Source organism: Heloderma suspectum, chromosome 1 (genome assembly GCF_057233095.1).
Source record: "Heloderma suspectum isolate Gila_16-S chromosome 1, 16-S_ref, whole genome shotgun sequence".
Classification (NCBI taxonomy): domain Eukaryota; kingdom Metazoa; phylum Chordata; class Lepidosauria; order Squamata; family Helodermatidae; genus Heloderma; species Heloderma suspectum.
Genome location: NC_139458.1, coordinates 185,954,988 through 185,979,151, shown reverse-complemented (window position 1 = coordinate 185,979,151; position 24,164 = coordinate 185,954,988). Strand labels below are relative to the sequence as shown.

General features: G+C 40.7%; 1 protein-coding gene across 5 annotated transcripts in view; it reads right to left on the bottom strand.

Moving 5' to 3' along the window:
• UBR3 (ubiquitin protein ligase E3 component n-recognin 3) overlaps window positions 1-24,164 on the bottom strand; it is a 128,863-nt gene that overhangs the window by 27,032 nt on the left and 77,667 nt on the right. For 3 of the 5 annotated variants that reach the window (XM_084812492.1, XM_084812520.1, XM_084812502.1), the window contains 5 exons: window positions 19,621-19,731; window positions 17,309-17,521; window positions 16,260-16,396; window positions 10,644-10,729; window positions 977-1,082 (listed from right to left, as the gene is read on the bottom strand). In XM_084812492.1, the coding sequence (XP_084668618.1) occupies window positions 977-1,082; window positions 10,644-10,729; window positions 16,260-16,396; window positions 17,309-17,521; window positions 19,621-19,731 (653 nt within the window). The remainder of the gene's footprint in view (window positions 1-976; window positions 1,083-10,643; window positions 10,730-16,259; window positions 16,397-17,308; window positions 17,522-19,620; window positions 19,732-24,164) is intronic. The other 2 variants (XM_084812511.1, XM_084812530.1) reach the window with 1 other exon arrangement.

Below are 24,164 nucleotides of genomic sequence, written 5' to 3'. Positions count from 1 at the left end.
TATAAAGTCTGTTTAGAGTATGGAAACGATGCTTCTTGCTAATCCCTTCAATGCATATGAAAGAGGCTGATAAGCATGTCTTTCCAAAACGCTGCCACAGAAGAAGTTAATAAAAAGCAAACAAATGTAATGTCTGAAGCAAAATTATTGTAAAGTGAATTAAAATGTGTACCATGTGCACTTAAAGAGCCTGTAGCTCCACAAGCCATACTTTATTCAGAGCTACTGACAAATTAGGTAACCTTTTCTTCTTTTTATCCAGGGCTGACGATTTCTTCCATCTCATAAAAAGTTTTGCCGTAACTTCAACATTTTCAAGAAATGCTATCAGAGGGCACGGTGCTTATATTTATTTTAGGTATTTTTTTACCCCACCTTTCAAAATGAATTCAGGGACTTACTTCCGAGCAAACATGCACACAACTGTGCCGCCAACAGAATTTGTATGGCTTTTGCACTTGAGCTGCTCCTGCTTGTCTTCTGCATTCTCAACAGCTTAGCAATAAATGGAACTGCTTGCAGATATCTCCATCTCACTTTAGTGTCAGCCATGAAAGCATTTAGATGTTTAAATACAATCCTCTGTGGGTAAACTCTGCATGGACCTGAAAGTTTACACTTCCGGGGAATTACTTTCAGGTAATTTTTACTGCTATTGATTTTACTATTCAGTGTTTTTGTTTGGCTTTATGATTAATTGATTATAAGTCATCCACAAAATATAAACAAACATGTGACTTAAAAAAAAAAAAAGGGACTTCCAGTCTTCACTGGCTGAAAAGTTGTGTGGAACTGTCTTTGAGTATAAAATGTATTTGGATGGGCTAAGTTAGGGAGTTCTAGTGTATAACATTGTAATCAAATTCAGTTCCTTAGAATGATATAAAAGAACAGAAATATATAGCTTCACTTGATGTCTCACAAGGTTAAAACACTTAAGCTTCACAGAGAAATCTGTCTACAGAACTGTACTTACTGCAAGTTCTCATCAAGCATCAACTGTGTCAGTTTCTTCCACGGGTTATAAGCGGAATCAATGCTGTAGAGTCGCATGTGCATAGCCAGCACATGAAACAGCTGATCTGCACAGGTAAACAGAAGAAAATAGTTGGTCAGTTAATGATTTGGTTGGATGGAATTAAAATACTTCATATTTCTTTGCCATTATTTCTTTGTTTAATTTTCTCTTTATTTATATGATGGTACTTCCCTCACTGGTTGGCCAGCTGTTAAGACAAGTGCAACTCAGTCCTCTGCTGCTGCTTTGCCATGCACAAAAAGCCAGTCTTGTATAGCAGATACTGTGTGGGATTCAGACCAGGAAGCCAGGGGTTCAAATCTTGATCAGCCATGAACTACACTGGATGAGCTTGGGTCAGTTACTACCTCTTAGCACAATGTACTTTATAGGCTGATGTGAGGATAAAATGGGATAACCCTATGTCTATTGCCCTGAGCTCTTTGGAGAAAGGGGCAGGATACAAATGCAATACATTTTTACCAGTTTGTATTGCAATAGCTAAAGTGCTACCCATATAAGAACTGACGTGGGGAACTTCTGGCCTACTGAGGTTCCCCATCCGGCCTGCAGAAACCTGGGTTCCCTCTGCAGGCCCCTCCCTGAGTCCCACCTAGCAGATCGGTGATAACAAGATGATTCCACAGTTGAGAGGGAAAGCAGCACATTTGAAGCTCTTGTAAGTGCTAGCTGAGGCCCTTCCGTCAGCATGCAAAAGAGGCACCTGATTGGCTCACCTTGGCTTCCCCTGCCTCATGCCCTCAGCTTGGCTTCCCCTACCCAATGGGGGCAAGTGCACGTGCAGCAAAGCCAGGTCTTGGCAGATGCACCAGATAGATCATCCATCTGGTGATTTGGCCGGGGGGGGGGGGGGGTTGCTGCGCACAGGCCTTCCCCAATGGAAGGCAGGACACCGTAAGGAAAGCGTGGCTTTACCCCTTGCTACATGATTTTGCACGTGAGACTGGGTTGCTCTGTACATGCTAGACAAAGGGTTCTCTAGAGTGCTGTTACCGCAGAGCCAAAAACTGTTTCTATATCCACTCAGGAGGCAAATGCTATAATTATTTTCAGTGCCTAGCAGCATATAGAATTGAGATGTAGATTTTAATTTGATTATGGAGGCCATAACTAGGCTCTCCTATTACACTGACTTCTTTGTTCAGATATAATGACCAAGCCAAACCATGACTACTGTGAATAGGTTTCATGCTTGCACACTCCCTCCTCCCAGTTCCTCTTTTCCTGGTTCAACCAAACCATAGTTGGCCTCCAAGGCAAAACTGGAAACCACAGAGCATATAAGCACAAAGCCTATTAATAGTTCGGCTGTTTTGTTTGAACTGGGCCAACTTATTACTAAAGAAAGTTGCAGAATAACTAGTGTCTAGTAATCAGCAGTTAATGTTGCTCATACCATCTATGATATACAGCCATTCTTATAATAATGAAGTTTTTATTCTTCTCTCTCTCTCATCTGGATGAAGATGATGATGATTTTGTGTTCTACAATTCCTTTGAACATCCTCAGTGTCAATGCAGCCAAAGTGTCAAATCAGAACAGTGCCAAGTCAGTTCCCCAGGAATGTGATTATTTGTTTGTTTGTGAGACTACCAAAACACAGAGTTATCTTTTGGATGAAGTCTTTAAAGCCCTCTCTTTTCAAGGACACTGAAAACAACATGGGACACAATCCAATTGATATTAACATGTGCTAACCTCTCCCCCTGAATTGATGTGTTTAACTCTGTGTAAACTTAAAGTGTGACTGGATTGTGACCACAGATATTACTACAGAATTTTCCTACACTACCTTTGGTACATATAATGTTGTATATAGAACTCTGTAATATAAACCTGGCTGTATTTCAGTGCTAGTGGAAGTTAATTCCATTTGGAGATTCTCTGGAACAAAATGAACCATTTAGAATAAGTGATTTCATAGTGAACTAAAGGAAACCTGACTGCTGAGGTTTACATCTTTTCTGGATCCACAGAATCAGGCTGATGTAGGAAGAATAATACAAAATTAATCCAGACTCTAATCCTTCATAATGTTTCTCTCCTATTCAAGCCAGGCCACCATCCCTCCAATGTCAGGATACAATTAGAGTTGCTCCATAGTTTGGGATCCCCTACCATGTATTTCATTTCTTCTCATGTGTTTTTTTGCAATTAAATTTGTAGTAAAACTATATACATGTTGATGCAATTTCTAATGCATTCAGGTTTAATGCTCAAAAAGCATTTATTCATTTATTGCATTTATATCCAGCCTTTTTTTTTCCTCTTGCAAGGAACCCAAGGTGGCTTACATATTCCTCCTCCTCTCCATTTTACTTCAGTGTTTTACTGACTCTTTCTTAGTAGGAGATACCATAATTTTTGTATCAATTCAGAGTGAGTCTATTTTTTCCATACCCAAATGAAATTATTTCTATTTCCATCTGTGTTACAAAATGGAAATCCATGATTTACCACACTTATTTTATTTATTATCCCTCATCCCTGTTCCTTTCTCCCTGAAGTTGCTACCACCTGAATTGACTCCTAGAGATAACATATTTAAATATAAATCACAGAAGGAATTAATTTATTTTCCACAAATAGACAATTATTCATAGGCACTTGGGAGGCTAGAACAGTCTCATGCTGAAGTCAGCTGCTTCTAGTAGAGCTTGAGGGCTGTAATTAGCTCCTGGGGTTTGTGAAATAATTGAAGGCACAGATGATATTGGAACTGATTGCTGTCACCTGTTTTCTGAATCAGATGCAATGAATGAGGACAAACCAAATTCCCATTTCTCCTGGCAAAAGATCCTAGCAGATAAAATGTTTTACTGAGAGCCCTTCCCTCTCCACAAGTTTTATTTTCCAGGCTTTCAGGAAAAAATCTTCTTCTTTAAATTACAATGAAAATGTTTGCAGGTTAACCCTCAGCTCATATGCTTGTCCATATGATGGCAACAGAAGATACTAAAAATGCAGACCTTTTGGAACTTAGGGTTGTTACAGTGGTATCCCTCGACTGATCGAAGGCCCTTTGATCCAGCAGAAACTTCTGTGAGAAGGAGGGCTGGTGATTTTCACAAATTCCCCCTTGCCTCTGCAGACCCCCAAGCCACTTCTCATAGTGTTTCCAAAGGGTTCCCCAACTCTCTGGAGTATGGGGGTGGGCGCACAACGAGCTACAGAGGAAAGGGGGAGATCAGCAAAGATAGCCTCTCTTCCTTTCTATTCATGGAAACCCTTGCTGGTTCAAAGAGCCATCTGTCAGTAAGGGGACACAACTGGATACAACCCTTAGTACTACTTCAGATGTTATGACAAATCATGCTTTGGTATAACATGCACAGGTGTTGCACTCGCACTCCTTGCTTGCTATAGTTTTCTTATCTTACATCTGGATTCTCAGATCTAGATCTACCCTGAACCTCTTTCTCCTGATTGATGCTTTTTGTTTTCATAACAAGCTGTATGGTATAGAGCATATTCTTAGACTTGGGGAGACAAAATATTTCAGGACCACATCTATAAATATTGTGATGATTGTACAGAGTTTGTTCCTTTAGGCAAGTGTTGCAATATTACACACTAGGGAAAAGCACACCAGAGCTGTTTCTAGCTATGATGTTATCTGTAGACATGTTACTGGAAAGAAATGCAATTAACCTCTTACTCAGGTGCCTGTTGTAGCAACAAGCACTGCTGCCAAAGAAACCCAGACTTTGGTACATAAAGAAAACACACAAATCCATCTCAATTAAGCCTTTCGACGGTTTAAATAACAGCTACTTTCCCCAACGTTATCTGTAAATGAATATTGAGGCTGCAATCCTGTAAACATGTACCCAGAAGTAAATCCCAGTGAACTTGATGGGGCTTACTTTTGAGTAGACATGTACAGAATTGCCATGTTAATCAGATAGATGTTATCTGGCACTTCATAATTTGGATACCATCCAACAAGCATTGCTCCAGGAGAACCTCTGTTTATCTTAATTATGCTTGTGTAAAATTCCCTTTACTTGTACATTATCCTAAGAAATCATACCTTTTCCCTTTTTTTAAGGTAGTGAAGAATTAACGTGAAGACAGACACATTTTGGTGTCCTGGCAGCATGACAAAATATGAAACGTTGCATAGAAACCAATCTTTCTCATACTAAGGTTATTTTAGTACTAAATAGGCTTTATCTAGGATACAATCTAGGACCAGCAACCATAACGGCTAGCTAGACCCAAGGTGAAGTTATTTGGTTCTAAAAAGAAAACGTATTTTCTATTATTTATGAACAAAAATGATTCTCTGTATGAGAATTTAGTTCTGCTTCTCTCACTGGACAGAAACAAAAAGGCTAACATTGCCCCCTAATGGGAACACAGTAACAAAGAAAAAGGGTGAGAACTGGCCCTGGCCCTTTAAAAGTGTTTGCAGTTCTAAAGAAACATTTGTGTTTTTACAAAACACAGACGTCTAGCAGTTCTAGCGCTGAGCTCCTAATTCACACTCTGCAAAGGTTTTCAGCTTACTTTAATAAAATAGTATCCAGCATTACACACGCAACACACACAAGACAGAACAGAAAACCACAATATGTTAGAAATGCAGAAGGCAGTCAGATCTTGTCCAAATGGCACTTACTACCTAACAAGAAGTTTAATTATAAGATATTTTACCAGCACAGCCTTTTTAGCAGTCCCAAATGCTGAACTTTCTTTCAGATACTCTATTGAAAATCCAAATTATATCAGAGTCAGCAGTTTGGAAAGAACAGCTAAAAAAAGCATACCGACATTACTTCAGAAACTCTGAGAGATGTTTTGGACAACAGAATGATTAGACACATCTAGATTAATAGTAACTGTAGTTATTACAATGCCTTTATTCTTACTAAGATTATATATGCATATAGATGTATGCATATCTATGACTCCATGGGACAAAACTAAGTACTGCAAGCCCATGCTGTTGTTAAGAAGTCCTGAAATAGCTATAAGTTGTGACCTGAATTTTTTTTTACAGAACTTCTTAAGCAGGCCAAAACAGAGACAAACCTACATTTGTGTGATAAACATAGCAACTAGCTATACATATTTGAATCAAATACAAAATCCAGGGAGGCATTATATAAAAGTCTTCTCTAACCCAAACAAAAATACCATACTTTTGCCAAAGGGGGCAAATCTGAAAGGTCATGCATATAGCGGGGGGCTGTGGAAAGCAAAATGTATAAATATGAATGCTTCATAGTGTAATCCTAAGCATGGTTACTCAGACCTTAGTTCTCCTGAGTGCAGTGGGGCTTACTTCCCCAACCTGGTGCCCTCCAGAAGTTTTGGGCTCCAACTCCCAGCATTCTTGACCACTGGCCATGCTGGCTGGGGCACTATATAAAATTAAACTCATACAAAACTTGTACTGATATATTTTATAAGAAGAACACAATGTTTCTTAGCAACTATTTAAGGAGAAATCAGTCAGATACATGGATGTTAGACTTTATGGATAGGGGTCTCATTATTTTTCTCTACGTAATTCCTTCAAACTGGTCTAAGCCTTTAGAATAGGATGGACCATAAGTAAAAAAATGAAATTGTGATACATAATGTTCTATGTTGACAGTTACTGGGGACAGGGGAGAATCACTGAAATGTATTCAAGATTATCGACCAGTTCAGTTGATATCTCTCTGAGTTCAATTCTGGCCCTATGTGCAGGCCCATTTGGCAAAGGCAGGGTTGGTGCACTAACTCCATGAGTAAGACTAGATCAGACCTCTGCAATATTGTCTGAACTGTGCTGATACTGACAAGTTACTCCAACTTTAACAATTGAATTATTTAAAAAAAAACTAGTGAAATTGATTATTGTGAACATCATCATCATAGGCATTTATAAGCATTTTCCTGACTAACACACATCATGTATACATATGGTGTGTACAAGCTAGTCCTAATTATGTTTATTCAGCGGTATGTCTTGCTGAATTCAATAGCACTTTCTTTCTTGTAATAACTGCAACCTTGGGAAAGTAATTGACACTTTTTGAGACAGGTGAAATTGATTTGAGACTGGCATAATTTTGCACAGTGTACACATATATCTTTGTATACAGTGTCACCTCTAGTCTAACAACAGACCAACACCTCTGGTCTTTGTACTTCAGTGTACATCGTGTCACCTCTGGTCTAACAATACAAGCAATATAAATGCACAAATCTGTTTACCAGGAGTGAAAGTGGGATGCATGCACACATCACAAGCAGCAATCCCTCTTTCAGGGCTTCAAGGCTCTGAAAAAAATGCACTGCCTGACTCCAGCCTACTGATACTTTCCCCGATGACCTGGAGAATAGCGTTTCCACACTTTTAGTTTTGAACTTTTGATAATGGATGTTGCAGCATCTAGCACAGATAAAACACCTTTTAATTGGAATGGAAGACCCTACTTATCTGTCTTATGTAAAAGGATAGATCCTTACACAACATGCTAGTGCCACTGCTGAAAATTAAGAACCTGTGCTCCTCCTCATGGGGTAGTGCCCTTCACTGAACCAGAACATGAAGAGGAGGGTGCTTAGAAGTATGAAAACGCTCCGTTATATATAGTAGGGGCACACAACCTTTTTGGCCCCAAGGGCTGCATCCAGCAAGGCCAGACGGGGCGGGGGAGCATATGTGACGTGTGCAAATACACATACACATGTGCACACGGGGGTTTCCTTTGCTAGCACCAGTGCTAGCAAGGGAAATCCCATTCTTTCCCTAGCTAGCACTAGCGCCAACGAAGAAATCCTTTGATGGACTCCCCACGGCATGCACTGGGAGTAACTGAGGGCAGCCCGCTGCCCGTGGGTTGCGCACTCCTAGTGTATGGAAAGTATACAGAAATCTCAGAACATCCTTCAAAAGCAGCTTCACGGACAGCGCACTGCAATAGCTTAAATGTGGAGCAACTAAGGCATATGTCACTGATGCAAGATCCACCTTCTCCAGGAAAGGGCACAACTGGCGCACCAGCTGAAGCTGGACAAAGGCACTTCTGGCCACAGTTGCAACTTGAGAATTTAGGAGCAATGCTGGGTTTAGAAGTATCCCCACAAGCTGCACACCTGCTCCTTCAGATAATAGGTATTTTTTTGTCTTGCTTGCTTCCCTGACACCATTAAAGATCTTCTGAAGATTATATGGTCTTTGGTGATAAGGATCATCTGTACTGCAGACTGTGTCTGAGCCTTAAAAGGAACCATTTAAATAGCTAGATTTAGTTCACTGTTCTTGTCTCACTGTCTCAGCCACCAGCATGAGCAGTGACATTAATCATCCCTAATTTTACTTCCCCACACCTAGCTGCCCCCTCGGTGCAATCTACTGAAACAGCAGTTGACCTATTTGCTCCCACATCTTCAGTGACACTTGCTGCTGTAACAGCTCACCTGGGACACCATATTCCATATCTAATCAACAAACTTTACAATTCCTACAAGACTAATACAGAACACTGTACTCAGTCACAAGAAAGACACTTCATTACCCAAAATTCAAGGCAATGACAGAAAGAACTATGGGAGTGAAGACCTGCAAGAGCTTTTATTGAACTATACTTGAACAGAAGCATGTTTAAAGGGCGGTAGAGACAGCATAACAAACAAATCAGCTCAACACCAGTAAATACAAGATGTCTCTTACAGATCTGAACCTAAATGTTGGGTTAAAACGCTAGAAATAGGGAAAAACAAATCTTTTAAAGCTTTTAAATGGGGGTGGGGAAGTGATTTCACAAAGTCAAATTTAAGCTTTCTATTCATTTCATTACGTAACAAGAATATATTGAAACAAATAGTTACTGTGGAAATTATCAGAACTTAAGATTTTATGCAAACTACCAAATTTAGATATGTTACTTCACTATAGGGAGCACCCATACAAACCTCTTCATGCTTTAAGACCTTTTGGAGAGCCCCTGCCCTGGGACCCACAAAGGGTAAGCCCTGTGAGAACACAGAGAAAGGTGCTGGCCTGCCTCAGACGCAAGTGAATAAGGTGGCCACACGCCCTACTTTACAGAGAACAGCCCTCTATTTCAAGGCGTCCTCTATTTGAAAGGATGTGCAGTCCAAGTCTGGTTTAAAGACAAAAAATCCTAAGAAGGGAGAGCCTGGAAAGGGACTTGAAGTTGCCCATCCACAGTGAGCACCTGGACAGCAGACTGAGCAAGGCATACAGATCACCTGGTCAAAGTTTTCCAAACTATGGCGAGATGTATTATATTTCTATTTAAATTATTTCTAAATTTGCTTCTATACATATAAATTAGTACATGTAAATCTTATGCAAAACTAGGTTCTCTTCTATCTTCTTTTTTGGGGTGACATAGTGGCCACCCTAAATGTTAAACCAGTTTAGTCCTATGCAAATGGGCCTGGGTGAGCCTTGCTCTTGTGTGCTCCCCACCCCTTCTGGGGCAACCATGAAGAGGTTGAAAGCATCAGTTTCCAATTTAAAACTAACTGGAGGTTATCATTACATCTGGATTGGGAAACTCTGGTCAGTTTAAACAATGATTTGCTAATAACCCAGGATAATAAACCATTGTTTATCTTATCTTGTTTCAACAAACCACAGTTTAAACCAGCCTTCCTCCAACATGGTGTTCTCCAGAAAGGTTCGACTACAACTCAGCAGGTTGGGGCAAGTTAGTTTAAACTAACCAGAGTCCCCTCCAATGTAGACATAACAATAACTTCCAGTTAGTTTAAAACAGATGATTCAGATCTCCTCCTCCCAGCTGGACAGGAGGGGAAGGGGAAGCGTATGAGTGCAAGGCACACCCCTGCTCATTCACGGGATCTGAAATGGGCCATTCTCTGTGATAGCACAACTGTGGAACAGCCTCCCCAAAGAAGCTCACCTGACAACTTCCCTTCATCATTTTTGGTGCCAACTTAAATTTCTTCTTCTGTCGGCCTTTTTAACTTAAACCCGATTTCAGTGTTTTAAAACCAACAACCTCTTTTGCAGACTGTTTACAGTTTATGGCTAGGAGTTTGGGCTGAAAAGACTTTTATACCTCTAGTTCCAGATTTATCTTTCTGTTAATAGGGGGCTTGGCCTTCCCTCTTCTCCCCATGGAAGGAGAGAGAGGGGCTGTGGTTCAGTGGAAGAGTGCTTGCTTTGCATGCAGAAGGTCCCAGGTTCAATCGCCGGCATCTCCCAGTGGGGCTGGAAGAACTCCTGTCAGAAACTTGGAGAGCCATTACTTCCACTCAGTGTCAACTATGCTGGGCTAGATGGACCAATAGTCTGACACAGTAGGACTATGTTCCTAGGAATCCTTATAGGTATACAGCTAAGCGCTCTACTCCCCAGCACACCACACATGATGCAACATACTCCGGCTACTCTCAGCAACCCAAGGCCCTCTCACACCTTCCATATAGTAATCCAGCAGGCACAGGCTACTGCAAATAACATCTTAAGTACAAAGTGCACCACAATTCCGGTGGAGAAAACACAAGCAGAAAATAGTACACAGATTCCTCAAAGTACTTTTAAGTGTGACCTTGTAAGAAGCTCTTACTTAAATTCTTCTAACGTGTATTAAGTCTTAATATACGTACGTAAACATGATCTCTTTCCAGCTGTGCTTGCACCTCCTAGACACAGGTTGCCTCCCCGATGAACCAGTTCAAGTTCCAGATTTGTCCTGAATACAAAAAGAATGGAACAGCTTATATGTAAATGATCTGCAAGTTCTAAAGAAATAAAACTGCCCCTATAAGTTTATGTTCACCTTGGCTGGGCCTGTTGCAACTTTTTACACTTCCCTTGTTTTAAAAAATGTTCCATTTAATGTTCCAACTAGCAAATTTGGTAGAGGTAGGGGCTCTCATCCCATACACCAATGACTAATACCAGGACAGCTATGTAAATTAGAAACAGAGAAGTATTGTTCATGTATGCAACTTTCAAAAATAGCTTACCATGGAGAGCAGATGAGGTTGCTATAAATGTATTTAAGTGACAAAGGCCCTATTAGGGACCACTAGGTATTGCATTTTGGGGAGAACTTTCAACTTAGTATGAATTTCAAATAGGCATATGACACTCGCCATGAAGAGAAAGAAGTATGAGTGGTACAGTATTTGACAATATTTCCATGGCCACCTGATTTTAAACTACTTATATTTTCCAGGGACAGTTGGAAAGCCCGCCAAATGCCCAATTGTTCCCCAAAACATGGGTGCTTCAACATTTCAGCAAATGTGGTACTGCCCAGTTGATTTGTTATTTTCTCCCCTCTCAATGTAAGGGAAGGAAAGATCAAGTCTCCTCACTAAATAGACCCTTTAGGATAGTCACTAAATTGTGGCATTAGACAGAGTAGAGCTAATCAGAAGAAAGCAGGGAACTGGGAAGGATTTAAGTCAAAATAAAATATTTAGCAGAGATGGCAGCTGCATCAGTCAGAAGAGGACTCTTTTTGTATAGAATATTTGTTAGAATTTATTCACACATTTCTAAAATAGTAACATTTCGATATATTAATATCCCTAAGTTTGCTGCTTCTGTCACCAATTTTTGAAGAAATGCTTTAATCCTCCCTACTTCCGAAAAAAAGCAATTTAACATTGATAATGTTTGGGCTCTGAGCTCCATCTGGTTGCTGCTGATAAGGCCATCCGCATGACAAGGGAATTTTCCACTCTTCAGGCGATTTGCAGTGCTTGCTGAACTTCTAAAAACCTACCAGCAAAGAAGCTGGGACACAGATTTCATATTAGTGGACAAAATAGGAAACACAGATCACGTGCTAGCTCACCATGGGAATATTAATGAAACCAATGTTTATTTTCACCAACCTTTTAATTGTATTTATTTAACTATTTGAAGTTTCTATATCCTGCTCTTCAGCTGGAAAGGCTTCTCAAGTGGCTTACAGATCAATAAAAACAAGTCAGTCCCTGCCTTCAGGCTTACAATTTAAAAAGACATGAAACAAAAGGAAAAAGGGATGGGGAGGGAAAAGGAAAACAAGAAAACTCAAGCACCACCTCTTAATATTATACAGTTCTTATAATGACCAGCTGTAATGCAAATGGACATTATTGGTTTTATTGTGACTAGCTAGAATTTAAATAACTTAAAGAGAGGAGGGGCCAAAAATGGCTGGTCTTTCAGCTGAGCTGATGGAGTGGTGCTGCTTCCTATCTCTCCTTCTATAGCCTGATGGATTGGCTGCTGGATGACCATTGGGAAAAGGCAAAGCCTGGTGAAAGGCTTATGGTTGCCCTGCTTTCTTTTTGCACCTCTTCTATGGCCATGTCACTAATTTACCACCCCAAGAAAACATAGTCTAACTGGGGTCAGCATATCAGCTTGTTATTAATCTTTTCAACAGTCTAGTATGTCAGATATCAAGCAGTATGTCAGATAACTTTGAATTTCAGCAGAAAATACCTATATTTCTAATGCAACACATTCAGCACACGCATGCCAACCTCAAGGGATATTCTAAATGAACATGATGTACTTGGCACAACAGCTACAAAAGAATGCCTGTTGCTGATATGCCAGAGGTGGCTACTGAAAATGGTCTTCCCATAAAGCAATTTCGGGTCACCTTCCAAAAGCATTCAATCTTTACAGCAAGGAACACATTCTCTACTGTGAGACATTACTCTCCTTCCCAAAGATGCTCTCCTGTTTACAACAGTTCTAACAGAGGCAAACATTCCTGCTATATCTCAGTCAAGAGTATTGATTGCTCCACTGGATGCAAATACATGTACCTTTAGGATATTCTCTCTCAATATTCTCCTCCCTGCCTCCAACTGCCCTATAGTTCCAGGGCTTTTCTCGACAGTCTTCTTCTCCTGAAGGCACAACACACTCCTTTCTTAATATTATACTGAACCAATTGCATATCTACATACCCTCCCAGGAAACCGGATAACTTTGCTGTCTTGTGGAGGGAGGGAAGCTTCCCTTGCCCCCTTTTAATGCTGGAGGCATTGGCTTGAGAACTTAAGAGAGGAGTACCCTGCCTCTGAGAAAAGATGGGGAGGAAAGGGTCAACTCGGTAGGCATCTCAAATGGTATGGCAAGGCAGGGGGAGGAACTAGTGACACACCAGTCAGTGATGTCATAGGCACCCTTCAATGAACATAGCCAGTGTCCTCCACAGGAAACTGTGCAAGAGAGTCTCACTTGCTCTGCTAAAGACAGCTGTTGCTCAACACTTACTGCTAACAGTCTGATTACAGGACACCATGACTTTCAGTGAACAGGAGCACTTTGAGGTTGTCAGAGCCCCAGGAGAAACAATGTTTCTGGAAAGGTCCCCAGTTTATCACATCTGCAGCTATATCTCATTGGAGGACAGAAACAAAGTTGAAATATTACAGTCAGTAATCTGCTGCAGTATAGCTGTTTCACACAAATGATTTAGTTTCTATTGACCATTATCATCAAGGCAGCCTAGTGTACACAGATCCAGGGATTTGGGATCAAACCGATGGAATCACCTAGCAATTTACCAAAAAGATGTTTTGGGAAGAAATGTATTTTGGCAGATATTTGAATGACCAGGCCAGAAGGAAAATTATACAAAAGCTTTTATCAACAAGAATTTCAAGCCTTGCTTAGTCTGCATCTTCTTTAATCGTTATTAATAAACACTTGTAGGCCTGGTTTAGGTGTGTGAACAAGTTGCAGCAAGCCTTGGACACGCACGCTCCCTCCTCCCCATTGGTTTTCTTTCTGGGTGTGAGCATCTGGTTCTACTTTTGAACAAATCACAGTTCCCTGTTATGTCCAAACTCATAAAACTGTGGCTTTTTTAAACTCTAGTAAGAAAGAACAAGCCTGGATCAAATCATAGTTTCACCTCCTGGCTTGTTCACTAATGTCTGGCTACTGGGCTGAAATGGACAGGAATATGCTGAAAAAAGGCAAGCAATTGCTCACATATTCAGCATCACCTGATATATGCACAGCATCCCAGGAGCCACTATAGTTCTCTTACCGCCAGAAATCTAGAGCTGGCCCAGAACTCAGAAACAATTCAAAAGCAGTGTTAATATGACACAGGAACAACTGTTCAATGAAAAAAAAGTCAAAATTCCACTGGGCTAGTACCAACCCCTAACGTAAGTATAAGTTTTCAGCTTATCCTTTGGATACACATAAAAAACTGCTTTCAAAGTTATTTCAGCCAAATCCTACTCTAACATTGATTATGGGTGTTTTTGCACAGTGGATTCTTCCTCTTTGCAAAAGATTGGACTATATGACCTTTAAGAGATCTAAATCCTGTGATGCTATGATAAAGACCATAGTCCTGAAATCCCTTAAGAAAAAGCCAAATTTAGAAATAAATATCTAAGGGCACAATCCTATGCATGTTTAGTCAGAAAAAAGTCCCACAACTCCCAGCATTCCCCAACCAGCCATGGGGAATGTGGGGTATTGTAGGACTTTTTCTGTCTAAACATGCATAAGATTGTGCCCTAACTCTGGAACAAGATGTCTGAGGACTGCAGCATGCATTTTTCAACTGACTTCAGTTCCCAGTATTTTTATAAAGGTCAAGATATAAAGTCATTCATCAACTTGGGGAAAAAATCACTGCTCTCCTTCATAGCTTCATCGGTTTAGTCAAAACAGAATGGCTTCCTGAAGATTCAAGAAAAGGTTGCTCGTCCTCCTGAAAAATCCACATGCACCAATAACTTTGATGCCCTATCAAAAAAAGAAGTGCCAAGAAAAAGTTCTCTAAATCGAAATAAGCTGCAGAAGAATGATTAAGGAACCTCTGGTGAATGGGTACATGTGCACAATATCAACTTAAAACATTTTTTAAAAATCTAAAATGACTCTGAGGGTGGAGGGAGGGGCGGGCAGGCAAGCAATAACCTGGATGATGGGCATCACAAGAAATTTGGAAAGGTTAATACCTCTTTGATGAAACCAGGGACTTGGACAAGTACTCGCAAGAAGCAGTGACATGCAGACAGTACTAGCACCTGGCACTGTTTGACAGAAATGAATTGTAAATGAAATGAAAACCCAGGGGAAAAAACCCATTATCACCAGCCCTCTCACCTACCAGTTACCCTCCCCCACCCCCCATCTCTCACAGTTACAACTGGGCAGGGGAGGAGAGGGGAGAAGGAAAATTACAACCAAGAGTACTTGAAAAGCAGAAGAACTCTTCTTAAGTTTCCAGGTCTCTGCAATGAAGGCTTTGGAGCATGCTTGAATGATCCATTGGCAACTCTGGGAAGTGTTGTTCTTTATTTTTCCTGGTAAATTAATCAGGATTTATAAAATAAAATAAAACAGACACTTCCTACGGTCAGCATGACTCCAGGCATGCTCGGTGGCTTCCAAGTTTTTATTGCTGAGCGAGGAACAGCTTCCAAACAGCTCTCTGCTTAATTCTGGAAACTGTAGTCCTTTTATTGCTTATTCTCAGTGTGTTAGGAGGAATTACACACACACACATACACACACACACTTGAGCTTGGCTCATAATGGCTCAGGGTTAAGCCATTCTTAACAATGGTTAAGAAGTACTTTCCACTACTTTACCTTTGCATTATAGTCGGAACCTTAGTTATTCAAATGCCTTGATTATATGTAATCATATGTAATCACATGTAATCTATATTTATATTTTTCTGATGTCCAACATGACCATAAATGAAGTTGAATATCATAGCTAAACCAAGTGATCTTTTCTGCATTAACTTCACTATAGAACTTTAAAGAAAAAAAACAGAAACACAAGAAATAGAATCTAGACGCAACACTTCTGGCTTCAGTGAGTCGAGTATGCACTTAAAATGGCAATGAAGTAGAATTCAGGAATTAAAAAACAATCGGAGTTCTACTCTTGACTTCAATGTGATGAGGATCACATCCCATGCAAAGCAATTCAGTAGCACGTTGCAAATGAGAAGAGAATGGGAAGGCCTGCTCAAATGAAAGTTCCACATTCAGACTGGAGGTCCTGTGGTATTCTGGATCTCAGGAGCATAATGCAACACAAGATATGAAGAACACTGACTCTGTGTGTGACACCATCAGATTACCTTTCCCCCCAAACCCAACTAGTTAAGGAAATTGTGCCAAGATACAGGAAAAAATAGCTACAATTCAGTTTATTTGAACAATGAGGTAACTAGCAGGTGACAGACAAAAAGGATCTGTGGAATAGGTGTCTTACCCACCTGGCTACAGAATACATGAAAAGAAAGTCATTATCTGGTGATCCAGGAGACTTGCTGTAGTCCGCGTATTTTTTCTGAGTAGTACTCTTGATATCCTTCATCACAGATTCCATTTCTTTGCTTAAATTGGTTTCTGACTGCAAAAAAAATAAAATAAAAGATTTTATAAATGGCCGATTTCATTTAGCTACAGTAAGACGTGACTACAGAATAAAACACTCACTGAAAGAATTACTTTTACAGATTATATAACAGAAGCTGAAATATTATACGATTTTATACAATTAAACTACATCTAAACACTTATGGAGGTGGACAAAGCACACCTAATTTGTAACATTCTACAATTATTCAATTAGGCATTGAATTACTTAGAACTACAACACAGAATGTTTTAATGTGCCAATCTGTTATAAGGAAAGTACTATTTTAACACACTTCTAACTAGCAAGCTCATTGCTAAGGCTACAGTACTCTAATAATGCAATCCTATACAAGTCTACTCAGAAGTAAGCCTCACTGAGTTGAATGGGACTCACTCCAAGGTAAGTGTGGATAGGATTGCAGTCTAAAGCTTATAATTTTAACTACAGCTTTTTGAATGTCACTGTAAAATTGCAAATTGCATAACTATATGTAAAAATCATAGTAAAATGAATAATTCAGACTCTTAAATATTCTCTTGAATGGCACATGTTAAATGGCTTCAAGTTACAAGTGACTTCAAGTTACAACTCTATGGCTTTATACCATAGACAAATTATGAGTTCCAAGTAATACAGCTCAGTTCTGTGCATGAATTTAATGACCAATAAATAAACAGAGAAATGCAGCAAAATGCTCACATAATCATATCCTAAGGTGATCTAACAGAACTTAAGTGCTGAAATGTTAATGTTATTTAAGCTCTTCAGTGTTTAACAGAGAATGAGAGAATATTCAGCTTTTAAAATTCTATAAAATGTAAATGAGTCATGGGAGGGAGAGAAAGGGAATGAAAAAGGAGGTGGAAAGGTAGAGACAAATTAACAAGGATCTTTCTGCCTTACACTGATGCTTACTGGGAAAGTTCCCAGCTGCTCTTGAAGCTCTTCCACCTCCTTTATGAGATCTTGCATGTTCTTGTTACTGTGACATTGCCAAAGGCTTCTCTCCACATTGTTGCCAGGATAACATGGAAGAACACTATTAGCAAACTGCCTACACAGAGGACAAGTAAATTCCCCTTTGTCCACTGAAAAGCCCTGGAGAACCTGGTCATTCTAAAAGAAATAAAAATGCACATGAATTTCTGAACCAACAAGCAATTATAATCCTAACAATTCCAGAGACAGCAAGGTCAGGAAAAAAAAGAAAATTTGACTGCCACAATTTACAGAAGCTGAACAGACACTACTGATCAATTAAAGGTTCTTTTGAAGCTTTAAAAGAATAACACCAACCACATGCTTCTTTCTTAATTCCTTCCAAATCTGTTAACAATTCAGAATGCATACAAATTACATATTCATGTGATTTAAGGAAAAATATTTATTCATTTGCAACCCCCTTTTCAAAGCAGTATCTTTAACCTCAAACCCTTGAGAGACTGGGAGAGAGACAGGGTGCTTCCAGACAGACGGGTCCTAGTGCTAACAGTCAGAATGCATTGTGCAGCTATTCTGACATTTCTCCTTAACAAATTTTCTGCAGTAAGAAAAAAGATGGAGGAATTGGTAGAAAAACATGGAAGGCTTACAAGCAGAAGACAACAGCATCTGGACACACACAAACCCCCATAAAATTCCAAGAATGAGGCAGAGCAATGGCATAATAAAAGCCTCATCTGAAAGCACCCATAGTCACGTGCCAAAGGACCATACAGTGAGTCTCATAGCTGTGTCACCCATCTCTAAACCTAACAGTCTAGTCAATTCCTCAAGTTGGAACTACATGTTGTAAAGGCAAACACATGTGGGGACATTTGCAGAGGAGAATTAGTAGGTGGAAAGTACTTTAGAGTTCTGTCCTTTTCTGATTCTACTCTGCATAGTTTTTTCTCCCAAGGTCATTTCCTGGAGTTGCAGGCCAGCAGGGAGAAAAACAGAATAAAAAACAACAACCCAAAAATATCCAGAGAGAGTTTGCAGGGGGTACTCAGCAGGCACAGGAAGGGTTAAACACCCCTCTTCTGCCTGTTGGCTCTCCCATACAAACATTCCCTTCCCCTCATTGGCATTATGAGGCAAACACCAAGTTGGGATCTGTGCATTTGCTTCACCATGATTAGTTCCATAATAAAAGTGTTTTAAATAATTAGAAGTCTTAAACTAAGCACGTGTTCAATGTTGGAGTGCAATGAAATCAACTACACTTTTACTTCTAGTTGGGTAATGTTCAATTCTCTGTAGATGTATCAACCTCAAAGCTTCAGAAATGGAAAGAGAAAACTGAAGCAACACTTTCTTATCCTAGACATCCGAAACATCTGCAACACAAAACTTTCAGGACATAGGCCCCCTCCCCAATTCTAATTCTCTCAGTCTTATAAAACAAGTCGAAACCTATGACATATTACACCACTGGAGGGAGAGGAACTCCAACACAAGCCATGGACCTCCAACATCGGTGGCTAAAACATACTAGTGAGGGGCTTCAGACTGCACTTCGTTCCCCTGCTCTTTAACTGTCATAGCAGCCATACCTTTTATGAAGCCCCACCCCCTTCTTCAAGGAACCAATGCAGACCCAGGGGGTGAGGCAATCTGTTCGCTTTCAGCATGGTCAGCACCAAGCGGTTGTTTGGCAAGAGCCCCACTTTGTTTTTAAAGACCATTGAGCTGGCCTAGCCCACTCTGTGAACTGTCAAGCTGCATGGTAACTCGGATCCCACACCCTGCTACCACGGCATGGTGTCGTAAAGCGCTTCAAAGTAGAGATATGCAACATAAGCTTAGAATCAACATAAGCTCAGAATCAGTTAGATGGAAGGTGTGAAATCTTTTTGGCCCCAAGAGTCACATCGGGTGATGCCATACGGTTGTGCACATACACATGAACACACATGGACACATGCCAGGGGATTCCCTTGTTAGCACTAGGACTGGAGTTAACTCAAGTTCTTTCTGTAATTGCACAGTCAGGAGCATATTGTAATCACAGCACTGACCCTTCTAGGAAATTTGAAATATATATTCTTATACACTAGAATATTTAAATGGAGGGAGGGGGGAATAAAGCACTGAAATATATTTAAAAACACAAATTTCCCATTTTGTACTTTAAAAATGATTATGAGTACATTAGGATTCTACCAACATCAACAACAAAACCTATTTAATGAGTAAAAGATCAATCACTGAAAAATTCCATTTTAACCTACCCGCAATGATTCCATGTAGGATTTATGACAATCTATGTGTAATGTATGCCCACAGGTTTGCACATACACACCTCCTTCCCAGCCAATTGATACAGATTGCAGACAGGAACTCTAAAAATTAAAAGCATAAGATTTAAGATAATTCACAAGTATGCACTATTGTTTCAAAATACAGGATGCTGTTCTTATACTAGATTCACTAAGATAACCTCGTTGTGACTTGAATAAAAATGGGTGGTGTAAGTTGACACTGCTAACTCTAAAAATCAATGTCTAGAATAAGTACAACTATAAAGAGATACTCTTGATAGCAAAGGAAACAAAATCTGCATGTATTTTCAAAGCCTCCTAGCATCATACATCAGCCACAGCCTAATGTTCAGACATAATGCTAAACTGCGGTTAAGCATTATGTGAATGAGCCTTCAGCTTGTCAGCTTTCCCCTCCCCTTGTAGCCACCTCTGGGTGGCTACAAGGAGGAGGTTGGAAGCTTTGGCTTTGTTTTTAACTGATCACAATTTAGCATTATATCCAAACCAGAACGAACTGTGTTTAGTTTTAAATATGGTTTACTGAAACAAGCCAACTTCAAGCCATTGAGATTAACTATCATTACAAATATGTCTCCCTAATTCAAGGAATAAATCCTACAAGCTAGGCTTTAGCAGTATGTAAACTGAGAACTACCGGAAGTACAAGCGGGGTTTCGAAGAGGCAGAGGAACTAGAGATCAAATCGCCAACATTCGCTGGATCATGGAGAAAGCAAGAGAATCCCAGAAAAACATCTATTTCTGCTTCATTGACTACGCTAAAGCCTTTGATTGTGTGGATCACAACAAACTGTGGCAAATTCTTAAAGAGATGGGAGTACCAGACCACCTTACCTGTCTCCTGAGAAACCTGTATGAGGGTCAAGAAGCAACAGTAAGAACCAGACATGGAACAACCAAGTGGTTCAAAATTGGGAAAGGAGTACAACAAGGCTGCATATTGTCGCCCTGTTTATTTAACTCATATGCAAAGTACATCATGAGAAACGCCGGGTTGGATGAATCACAGGTCGGAATTAAGATTGCCAGGAGAATTATCAGCAACTTCAGATACGCAGATAATACCACCCTAATGGCAGAAAGCAAAGAGGATCTAAAGAGCCTCTTCTTGAGGGTGAAAGAGGAGAGTGCAAAAGCTGGTTTGAAACTCAACATTAAAAAAACAAAGATCATGGCATCTGGCCCCATCACTTCCTGGCATATAGAAGGGGAAGAAATGGAAGCAGTGACAGATTTTATTTTCTTGGGCTCCAAGATCACCGCAGACAGTGACTGTAGCCATGAAATTAAAAGACGCTTATTCCTTGGGAGGAAAGCTATGGCAAACCTAGACAGCACAGTAAGAAGCAGAGACATCACCTTGCTGACTAAGGTCCATATAATCAAAGCTATGGTTTTCCAAGTAGTAATGTATGGCTGTGAGAGCTGGACTATAAGGAAGGCTGAGCACCGAAGAATTGATGCCTTTGAACTGTGGTGCTGGAGAAGACTCTTACGAGTCCCCTGGACTGCAAGGAGGTCAAATCAGTCAATTCTAAAGGAAATCAACCCTGAGTGCTCATTGGAAGGACAGATACTGAAGTTGAAGCTCAAATATTTTCACCACCTAATGCGAAGAGAAAACTCCCTGGAAAAGACCCTGATGTTGGGAAAGATCAAAGGCAAAAGGAGAAGGAGACGGCAGAGGATGAGATGGCTAGATAGCATCACCGATGCAATGAATATGAATTTGAGCACATTCCGGGAGAGTGCAGAGGACAGGAAGGCCTGGCGTGCTATGGTCCATGGGGTCATGAAGAGTCAGACACGACTTAACGACTGAACAACAACAACAAATGCAAGGAATAGAAGGGGATGTGTGCCGGTCAGAGCCACTGACTCAAGAAGTATGTTGTCTCCCAGGAGCACAGATTGGAGATGTCATGGAGGGGCTGCCGACAATTATCAAATCCACTATTAGTTATCCACTCCTGCTTATCTACATGAGAAAGAATTATACTGCCAAGCGCAGCTATGACTGCATCATGTCAGACTACGAAGCTCTAGGAAGAAAACTCAAAACCTTTGGGGCTCAAGTGGTATTATCATCCATCCTTCAGGTTCATGGAAGACTAGAAAGGAAAAGAAGAATTCTTCAGGTGAGCAACTGGCTATGAAGTTGGTGTCACTGGGACAGATTTGGACCATGGTTTCCAGTTTTTGGATGAAGGGCTGCTGGTGGGAGATTGGCTGCGAAATAAGATTAGTCTTAGAAATAAGACTAATCTTATTTCATTTTTCAATCTGGTATCTTCCTTAGTAGATTGTGGAAATGCTGTGGACATAATGGCTGGGTTCATTCAACATGCTAAGCCACCTGGTGAATAAGCCACAGTGGGTTGGTTGTTCACAGACAAGCCATAGTACACCCAATGAACCATCGGGTTTCCCATGGCTTGTTCTCCCCCTCCTTCCCCCTCAGTTCACCAGCCAGCTCCGGCATGTATCCCAGGTGCCTCTGCAGCAAAACCCAGCTTGTCTCCTTGCCCCAGCACCCTCACCGCTCGGATCACTGCCCCTTTTCATTCGAAGTGGAGTAGGTCACATACAAGGAAATTGACAAGGCAAGCCTGCAGACAGGCTAATTTGCCCACAAGTTGCCAAGGGCAGTGGCGGGGTGGGGTGGGGATAATACTAAGGGAGAGGAGGAACCCATTTGTGCAATTCAGAAGCACCAAAAAGGAAAAAAAAAAGCGAGAGTAGTGGGTGCACCACACAGAGGAGGGGGGGATGACAACAATATCTCCCACTTGGCAATGAAATCCTCTCGCTATCAAGTGTTGAACTGACACTTGTCAGTGTCCTCCTCCCATTCAACACTTTCCCGAGTCTCCAGCAAGCCCAGAAAGGGGGGATATTGGCTCCTTCCCTTTTCACAGCTCCTGCTGTGGCTACTTGCTTCATGGGAGGGAGTCAATATCTCCCTTTCTGGACTTGCTGGAGACTATATGCACTGAATATAGAATAGGCTTCTTTGGAAACAGAATTTATCTTTTCCTTTCAGCGATGTATATGGCTTCCATTTTATTTCATGCAAAAAATGTTTTACAACTATGTAAAATTATCCCTTAAACGCTTCTGTAATAATTGCCACTTTAGTAGTAATGCCTACAGTTAAGGTAGTGCTGATCAACAACAGTATTTTTTTATTGCTTAGTTCAGCTGAACAAACCATTCAGGGGATTAACAAAGATTTCTATTTTTATGCCAAGCGAAATTTAAGGATTAATTCTTTCTTACTGTGACCATTTTGGCACAGTAATGATATAGAAAGCTGAAAGAAAGCAAAAACATCTGCTTCAATTAATATCTGAATTGGACTAGTTATTTTCAAACTAAAACAGAAATACTGTTATTATATAAAGTTATTTTACAAAGGACCCCTAATCACACAAGTGACTGCACTTCAGAAAGAATAAGAACTGTGCATAAAGTCTTCTCCCAATATTTGCCATTCCAGAACATACAGTGGGCCAGTTCGCATGACACAACAGCCCAACGTGGATTAATTTACCTGCAAGGAGCTGTGGCATGTGCCAGCTGCCATTATGAATATGCAAGCCATGGCACCCCCTGTCTGGGGCTTGCATATTCATATTGGTGGACAGCATGCGCCACAGCATCCCAAGGGTTAATTAGCCCACAGTGGGCTGCTGTGCTGTGCGAACCAGGTCATTGTATCTATTTTTTATAAAAAGATGGAATGTTCCAGTAGTAACAAGGTGCTCTGACAAAGGAAAGCAAACCAAACCTATGTTCGCAAAAGCACACTTCTGGACATGACAAAACATGACAAAGAGTGCTATATGAATACTACAAGGACAAGGAGTACGATAGAAAACCGTATCTTTTTAGAGGACCAATATTACAAAATATAGCCCAAGAAGTTTGTAGTGTATACTGCTCACAGATTTGTTCCTGCTCTCCAGAACAACCAGACAGGAAACACTGTAGGGAAGTGGTGATGATGGAAAGTTCCAGGGTCAGTCCTGTCATGAGGCAAGGTGAGACTCTTGCCGCAGGCACCTGGTTGGGGGGCAGTGGCAGAACAAGCCCTATCCCCTCCCACTACCACCACCTCCTGTTGCCATTCACCATTCAATCACAGCAGAAGCAAGATGCCAGGCAGCCGTGGAGTGCTCTCCCTGGAGCATCATTGAGAGGAGCAGCCATTACTCCTGCAGCTATCCTATGGAGGAGGAGAACTCTGAATTGGAGAGAGAGATGCAGTACCCACATTGCCACTCCACTTGAAAGATCCCTGTTTCAAAAGTAAAACTGGCCAAGGAGTGCCTTCACCCATAAAGGGGAAATCAAAGCAGCAGCGGAACAGGCATAGTTGAGCTGATTCTCTCTCTCTCTCTCTCTTTCTGTGCTTGTGTCTCATTTTCTAGTCCTGCTCTGCCCTGTTCTAAGGGCTGTGGTGTTTGGATACTAAGTGATGGTAATCCC